The 8730-nt window shown below is 51.7% G+C and overlaps 1 protein-coding gene across 1 annotated transcript in view; it reads right to left on the reverse strand.

Moving 5' to 3' along the window:
* Window positions 1–6246, reverse strand: part of ERF (ETS2 repressor factor) — a 216325-nt gene extending 210079 nt beyond the window's left edge. Inside the window, exon 1 of the mRNA XM_069640954.1 lies at window positions 6111–6246. Coding sequence (XP_069497055.1) covers window positions 6111–6132 — 22 coding nt within the window. The 5' untranslated portion in view covers window positions 6133–6246. The remainder of the gene's footprint in view (window positions 1–6110) is intronic.
* Window positions 6247–8730: the final 2484 nt, after the last annotated feature.

Genomic DNA, 8730 nt, shown 5'->3' on the forward strand with positions numbered 1-8730 from the left:
GCGGAATATGTGGATGATAAGAGGGCGGAGGAGAGAATGGCCGAATGTGGGGAATGGCCGAGTGTGGAGAATGGCCGAGTGTGGAGAATGGCCGAGTGTGGAGAATGGCCGAGTGTGGAGAATGGCCGAGTGTTGGGAGCAGAGCGTACGAGTTGTGCCGATAAGTCGATAAACCAGATGAGTGTGAAGATCCAATGAGCATGCGGATTGACCAAGGGTGTTGACGGGTGTGGATGCGATCGAGTGTCTAGATCAGACGACTGTATGTAGCAGTCGATCGTATGTAGAGCGGACGAGAACATGTGATGCGGATGCCGGTGTGGAGCAGATAGCTGCGTGGAGCAGACGCCTGCGTGGAGCAGACGCCTGCGTGGAGCAGACGCCTGCGTGGAGCAGACGCCTGCGTGGAGCAGACGCCTGCGTGGAGCAGACGCCTGTGTGGAGCAGACGCCTGCGTGGAGCCGACGCCTCTGTAGAGCAGACCAGATAAGCGTGCAGACCGGATGAACGCATAGACAGACTGGAGTGCATTCGCGGGGACGACGGGAATGCATGCATTTGGAATTCATGAGAGCATGCATGAAGCACACTGAAAATGAGGGATTAACTAGAGCACGCAAGACGAACTATGAACGCGCGAGTGTGCTCCTGATCGCATAAATTGCATGACCTACATAATATGCATTGGTGTGCGTAAATTTGAATCAACATATATCATACCACACCCCACGCCTACTCTCCTCTTTACACCACCACTCAAATAGAACACAGGGATACTATGACACCATTCGGTATAACTGTTCTCATATCAACATCTCCCGTTCACTCCCCATCACTCTAAGTAACCACCGCTGGTTTAACACCCCCAGCCTGGCGTCTCTCCTCAGGCCTAACGCAGCCACTCTGGAACTGGATAAATTCGGCCAGAGCGTACACATTCTCCTGACCTCTCAACCACCACACCTACCGCTAAGAAGCAGCTACCACATTAACCCCGCACCAGCTGCACACATACATTGTGCGCACACGCACCTTTTTGACTCTCTCCACCCTCTCTACTGACTCGAACCTCGGTTCCCAAGGGCGTTCAACCTACCAGCGCCTTCAGACCATACCAATGGTATATAAGGCGCTATATAAATGCAAAATAACAATAACAATAACTAGCTACAGGTCCAATCAAATAACTCTCAGAAGATGGCTTAGAAAAACAGTGACAGGCACTTTAAAGTGCACATTTTAATGGCAAGGTTTGAGGCAGCGTTTCGGGCAGAATTGGGTGGGAATGGCCATAAGGTTTAGCATGGGCAGTCAGTGAGTGGGCAAATAACCACCACATACAAGGTTTGTGTCCCTCATATGCAATGTCTCCCCATCTGTAATCTAATCCGACAGCATCAGCTTTAAGGTGGCTCAAACACCACCCAATAGCCGAGATCAGGGTGGGGGCGCTAAGAATAGGTTATGTAAGCTTGTTGGGTGTCCAAGCATGAGGTCCCCAAACTGGGGAAACCTTAGTGAAGGAGGGCGAGTGAAAAAACGACCCCTGTCGAATCCCTCCCGCAAAATCAGATTGAGGGGGAACCACAATACCCCGTTCGCACTCAGCTTGTGACAAAACCACCTGTGAAAGAAGTATCCCAGGGAGATGAGGGTAAGGAGCCTGAAACCAGAAGTGTCCCAGTGGGTGTGGTGCAAGCGAGTGTAATATCCATTCTTAGAGAAAGCACAGCATTTACATCTTCCTCCAATAGCTTCCAAACCTGGGGCCACCAAGAAACGTCACAATGCCTGGTTATTATAAGTTGATATCTCATGTTGGAACCTCAAGTAGAGAAGTATCCAAGATAAATACCAAGCACACACCTCTTACAATTCCTCAAGACCAGTCACAGTCACACAGTGACTAATGCGCCTGAAGGAAGCTACAGGTGAAGTGCATCTGACAAGTCCCAACCCATAGGCGGGAAAGGCGTGCAGCAAGAACGGGCCCCTCTTCAAGAAGATCCATCCTCTCTTAACATTATGGGATGAGGCCAATCCAGCAGACGAGCTTTGACCACAGGAGATTACAAGTGATGACCCCCCAAACCCTTGTCACTGTAAAAATCCTAGACCCAGCATAGATCATTCCTACACGAAGTACAAGTTGGAAGCCGCATGCCATGGGATTTCTGCAAGGCACGAGAACTAACGGGTACCAACTTTCGCAACAGTTTTACAAAAAAAACTACATTTTTTTTTTAAATTATATAACAGGGGGCACAATCTGATCTCAAAAGTTCACTGTGATTACAGAGCCAGGTGTCAATGACCCTCCTCGTCAAAGACACATCCCACTGACCTTATCAAAGGGCACTAGGAAGGAGGACCCAATGCGTTTTCTTATGTGGCGAACCAGCCCGGCGCCAGCCTTCACATTCCCTAGACGGCAGAGATCTTTGGACATGTGAAATGTATTTGGGGAAAAGAGACCCGTGTTAAGTCAGATTGTTGCCATTTTCTCAGTGCACACCAGAAACATATTCCATGTAAGAATTTCGACAAAAGCAACTTTTAGCCCAGATGTAGCATTACGCTGCCTAAGACCATAACTCGCAAAACAACTGGGTCCTTACACCCACAGGCCCAACGAGCACGCAGTACTGCAGTCAGAGTTACATCATTATTATGGTATTTATTGAGCGCAGACCTAGCTTCCAGAAGCAACAGAGCTTCTTTCAAAGGTAACAACGGAACGAATATACAGCATGGGTGTGAGGGAGTACAGCTGTGCAGGGAGGAGAGGGGGTGGATGGAGTCTAGAAAGTCAGGTGGCGTAGGGAGTGACGCAGTGGCCTAGGTGTTGAGGAGACTCCTTGAAGAGGTGGGTCTCGACTTTTTAAATTGAGGGTAGGAGCTTGATGAGGTTATTTGTCAGTCTGTCCCAGATACCCTGTGGTGGAGGATTCTAGGCTGCAGATTAATTGGGGACTAAACATTAAAACGTGCAAAGCGAAACTGGTATTAAAATTAAGGTGAAGACCATCCATGATGCACGAAAACGCCAAGAGCCCCGTCCTATCAGTGCTAGAGCATCAACAATTGGCTGCCTGAATATATTGAATTTGCACTGTCTGAACGACCTCCATGTAGATAGAATACACTACAAACAAACCTAAAGGTTGAGAAAAAGACGTTCCCAGGCATAACTCGAGTTTAGCCACGGTAGGCAACAAATAAAAGGTCAACCATGTTACCCCAAGAATCTGGTACGAAGAGAGAGACTGAACCATAACACGACTTCTTGTTGGGCAGACATACCCAGCTGAGGGGCAAGCCATGCCACCGAGAACAAGTCAAAAGGCCATTGAGACAACGCACAACATGTGGCCCTGCACATCCCGAGCCAAATTCATCCAACGCTTGAAGCTCTCGGTTTCAACAGGCCGTGGGAAACTAGGAACAACTGCACGCGGGCGAACACCCAAGCTCGTTCCACAGTCGAAATGGATAGTGGGTGGCACGGGGACTGAACGGCATTAATTTGGTTTCTGGTCCCAAATCTGGTGAGTAGTCTAAGAAACGAATGAGGGATTCGAAACAATGCCATAGTTCGCTTATATGCCAACACACAATCTACAAAGTGAGCCGAGAATTAGATGTACTCCAGTAAAACGCAGAGTGCGGGCAGTAGACGAAGATGACCATTCAGGGAACCCATTTTCTAGCCCCTGAAAAAATCGTTATCGGGTGGTCAACCAAAAGTACAACTAAAGGAATTGTGTTTGTGTCATAGAACTCAAGTGAAACTACCCGGCACATTAAGCACAGAACCCTCCATTGTATTGCAGGAGGGAGTCGTCACATGGTCCTATCGAACACTGTAGTACACACGCAAAAACACGTTTCTACGCCATGAGCAGGTTCCGTTTCTACAGAAGCCTCTTATGTCACGCTGGCTCCGATTTGCACCAGAAACCAACAGCCGCATTTGTTCTGAGTGGGAAAGTGTTCTCGAATCCACCCACCCTATCCCAGTCTTTCGAGATCCCGCGCCTCAGCCCCCTCAAGAGCGCATCCTGTCAAAAAGCACCCCCGCGGCTCGAGCTGTGAAAGCCGCAGACCTCCCCCGCATCTCCTAACCACGTGGGGGCAATACGCACGAGTCTGAACTACGTCAGCCAGGCAACACTGACCCCTCCACCCCCTCTCTCCCTCCCCACCATGCCGATCCCTGGTGAAGATGCCAGGCCACCCAGGGTGGGTACAAAGTAAATCCCTTAGAGGCACACATCGCATGGCGATTGCGCATAACGCGGGGACACTGACACGCAGGGGTTCACCGTACACCCAAGTAAACAAAAGCCCCTACACCCCAGGCAGACAACGTGTGGGGCGCTTCCTGGCCAGACCAAAACTCAACTCCTAGAAGAGGCTCTGCCACACCGATGTACACGTGGAGGGCCTCTGAAATAAACAGCAAGGGTTAAGATTGGGAAAAGCATAGAATGGGTCGAGCGAGGAAAATAAGGAGTTGACAAGCGCGAGTCAGATCTTCAGTTGTGGACGCTAGTGCTCAGCTCCCCCCGTTTAGGAAATACAAGATAGGGGCACACAAGGCTATAAAACGTGGACCCAGGACACCACCACTTGCTCTACAGTAACAGCGCCCCCAGGCCTTTAATTGTACAGTACAAAGTGCTCCCGTTGCCGTGAGACACGAAATCATGCAGGGACCTTTGGCACCCCATCCCCAAGAAACATGGGCACCTTAAATAAGCCGTGTATTAACCTAGTTTTAAAAAACAGGGAGAAAGCATTTTTCGGTGCTAAAGGCTCACGGACAGCTGAATCCAGTGCAAGGCGACTGGAGGGAGTTTACCTACACAAGTCGTCCAGTGAGCCAAACGGAAATTCGGTAAGTGAAAAGCTGTAAGAAAAACACAACATTTGTTTGTAAAATTCTCCAGACAGGTCTTGGAGAGGGCCTGGTCTGTAAATGGCGTCTGACTCTAAAGCCCTTGCCTCCCCGCGAAAGCCCCCACACCACCCTGTCTGACTAATCCCACGAGCCAAAAGCTAAAAGGCTGGAATTCAATCCGAGCTTCAAAAACTAACATTACATCACTGCCGAGGGCAGCACTTAAAGACACAGGCGGCGATGTGGAAACAGGCGGGGGTGCACAGGGCAGCATGGACAGACAGAGCTGTGCAATGACAGGCAAGGCTGTGCAGGCAAAGCGCGACAGGCACTCCTGGGACAGCCCAGAGTTACAGGGCCGTGCCTGCTTCGATCAGGTTTCAGGCTCTGCCCAGACTGCCGCGGCTTTAATTAGAGGAGGAAACAAGTTTTAACAGAAGCAGACACAGAGCCTAGGATTCCGGGCGGGGGCTAAGGTGGCGCCAAAGGGGGAAATCAGGCAGTGGGGGAGGGGCTGGGAAACTTATCATCCTCCCACGGGACGAATAAAGCAAGGCGGCCGGAGACCGGCTCCCCGGTCCCAGTGTCCTCCCATCCACAGGGAAGGGGTGGGGCAGATTATCACGCAACACCACCCCTCCGTGCGGATTAAAGCAGGGTGTTTTTAGTTCATCTGCCCCAACTCCCAAGTGTGCATACATGAGACAGTGTGCATAAACAGCGCCTGGGGAGGGGCTTAAAAAGTTATCATACCCTCCCCTCCCCCCCGCGGATTAAGTCAACACTTCTCCTCCCTTCTCTGTGTGCACAAATATATCGATCTCAAGTACAGGGTAGCATGGAGTAGTTTGCGCTACAATCTGAACACCCCTTGTACGGAAGGCCACTAGTATTTTGCTTTAAACAACCCCCCCCCTCCCCTCCCCTCCTAGGGCCCGCGCTCTGCGGATACAAAGTTTCGTTATGGAGTTCCTGCTGTTGGAAGGGGCGCGCGGGCAGGTGTTGCTTATGCCCCTCGACATAGCCACTACTGGGCGGGAGCAGGATACCCCACCCCAGAGAAGTTTCTTTGTGGTCCGCGTGTTGCTTGGCTCCGTGAACTCAGGCTGCAGCAGTGTCGGGACAGTGAATGCGCTAGCCCCAGAGACAGCCCGCCCGGGCGCCCCGGGCTTGTGACCCGCTCCCCTCAAGCCCCCCCCAGGCGCACCTGACTCCCCCGGGGTCTTCATGACTCCTCCGGCCCCGCTCAGCTCCTCATGCCGTTGCTGCCGCTTCCTCGCTCGCCTCCCGTTTAGTATTTCACTCCCGGGCCGCCCACGCCGCGGGGCGCCGCCCACTCATGACGTCACCGCAGAACGCCGCGTCGCTATGGAGACCCCCTACGGCCCCCATCTACCCCGGGACGTGGACTGGGGGCAATAGGGCAACAAACTACTGTCCCAAAGGAAGGGGAACTGTGCCCTAGTAGCGGAAGCGGCGGAGCAAGGAAGACAAACAAGAAATATAGAGAGGCAGGAAGGAAGGAAGAGAACGGCAAGCAAGGATTTGATGACAAGGACGAGGAGTATGAAGAGGGGCAACGAGGAAGGGGAAGAGGGTAAAAGAAAGCGACAAGCAAAGGTGAAAAGGACTCAAGCAATAGGGACAGACGAGGAAGGGATGGTGATAGTGGCAAGGAAGAGGGAGGAGACATGGAAGAGAAAAAGAACACACTGCATATGGAGTGAGGTGATAAGGTATGACAGGGTGGCAAAGAAGATGGGAAAATAAGGCAATGGAATAATGGCAAAGAGGAAATCAGAATTGGAGAGTAGACGCAGGAATAAAGAGATGAGTGACAAGGAATATATGGGCAAAGAATTTACAGATGGCAAGTAGAGAAGTGGGGAGAACATAATGAATATGGAAAGAGGAGGCAATGTGCCTCATTACGATGGTCGGCGGTAAGCCGGCGGTCCTACCGGTGGGTTGCTGCCGACCTCGAAACACTGAATCAGTCGCCTGACTTCCCAGTGTTACCAGGACATTACAAGTCTGGACAGAGCATGGAGTCAGGCAGGGGATTTGGTAAGTCCCATTCCCGTGAAGTCACATAGGACTCCACGGCAATGGGGACTCAGAAGCACCGTTGCTAACAGTGCTTCCATGACAACTCTGGCTACTAGGGCGCAATGACCTGCCGGGCGCTGCGGCCCTGGCAGGCAGACTTCTTGTTGTGGCAATGAGGAAACAATAGTGCTGGTCTGCTTACCGGCACCCTTGTTTCCAGACCGCCACACTTGTAATGAGTTGAGGAGGTTGTGGTGTTGCCGGAAGCCCTGCCTTCCCAACTCCGGGAGGGAGGGCCTGGCATGGTTCGTTAGGGATAGGGAGGAATAAGACACAGGCACGTCAGTATGGTGGTGCGTTCCCGACTGTCCCGTTTTGGTGCGGCGTCCGTCCCTTTTATTATCTTTCCTGCGTTCTGACGTAGCACCGTCAGAACGCCCTAGGGATCTTTCCTCTACATACCACACCCCTCCCCAATTTGCATGACAATTTTAACAGGCTTGTGCAGTGCTATAATGTGAGTATATTATATCAGTTATCGGGTGCCTTGTTAGCTTAGCGTTCGTCAGTAGACGCTGTGTAGAACAAACCCTCTCTGTCTCATGGATGTTGGGCATCTCTCCCGCAGTACGTAGCGTGACCCATTGCGCTGCAGCCAATTTGTCAGGGGTGCGCCTGGCTCTTGTTGCGTCTGCTCGCAGTCGCTTGCATCACCTGGCGGGCTGGTGGTGGCCATGTCCCTCTCGTCTCCTCCCGCTCTGTCCAACATCTCCTGGAGGTCAAGTCGGAGAACGTGTGGAGCCTCAGCTGATGGGGCATCTCCTTCCTCATTGCTAGCGGCACCCTCCATAAGTGCGAGGCATTTCTTGTTACACACTCTTGTCCTCGCCGGGCAGAAACAGTGTTCCTTGCGGGTGACTGTCCACAGGGTTGGTTCATATTGGAGGGCTAGTTTGGTTTGTGGTGCCCGGTTTTTAACTAGCACTCTTGTCACAAGGGGGTTCAGGTTGCTGTTGACGGCACGTCGGTTGTGGCTTTCTCTGTCGTTTCGGGCATGTCTTTGATTCTGGATTTGTTCCCTGTATGGCTATGGGGCAGACCAGCTGTGGTGGACAGGCAGTCCTACTTGTATCAGGAGCCCGAACATTAGGGTGGACGGACAGACTTGGGTTGGTGAATGAGGCGTCTGCCGGAATGTTCGTAGGAACCAGTATACCTCTGGAAGCCACAACGTCTGTTGCTCCTTGCGATGGAAATTACTTTGTTGGGCGATGCTATGAAGCGTTCTGCATCTCCATTCGCTTGTGGTCAGTATGGGGTGACGCAGTGATGTTGGATGTCCAGGTTTTCTAGGAAGTTGCAGTGGTCTTGCCCTTTAAACAGCGGGCCATTGTCACTTTTGACTTTGGTGGGTATTCCGTGTATCGCAAACATCTTTTCCAGGACAGTGATGATGGAGGTTGTATCTGTGGACCCGACTTATTCCACTTTTGGGTACCTGCTGAACTCGTCGATAGCGACGATTAGGTACGCTTCATTGGCTTCTGAGCAGAAGTCTAGGCTTATCGCTTCCCACCTCTGTTGACTGTGAGGAGGGCTCGCAGTGGGCTCTGGAGGGCTTTGTATCTGCGTGGCTTGGCAGGCAGCACATGTGGTTACTAAGGCTGTGACTTTTGTTTGGATGTTGGGCAGCCACACCCTGGACTTGAGGAAAGCTTGAGTTTTAGTGATGCCCTTCATGCGCTAGGCCCAGTGCTCGCTCTTCTAAAGTTAAGAGT

The sequence above is a fragment of the Ambystoma mexicanum genome, chromosome 1q, assembly GCF_040938575.1.
Source record: "Ambystoma mexicanum isolate Mex_15411 chromosome 1q, UKY_AmexF1_1, whole genome shotgun sequence".
In the NCBI taxonomy this organism is placed as follows: domain Eukaryota; kingdom Metazoa; phylum Chordata; class Amphibia; order Caudata; family Ambystomatidae; genus Ambystoma; species Ambystoma mexicanum.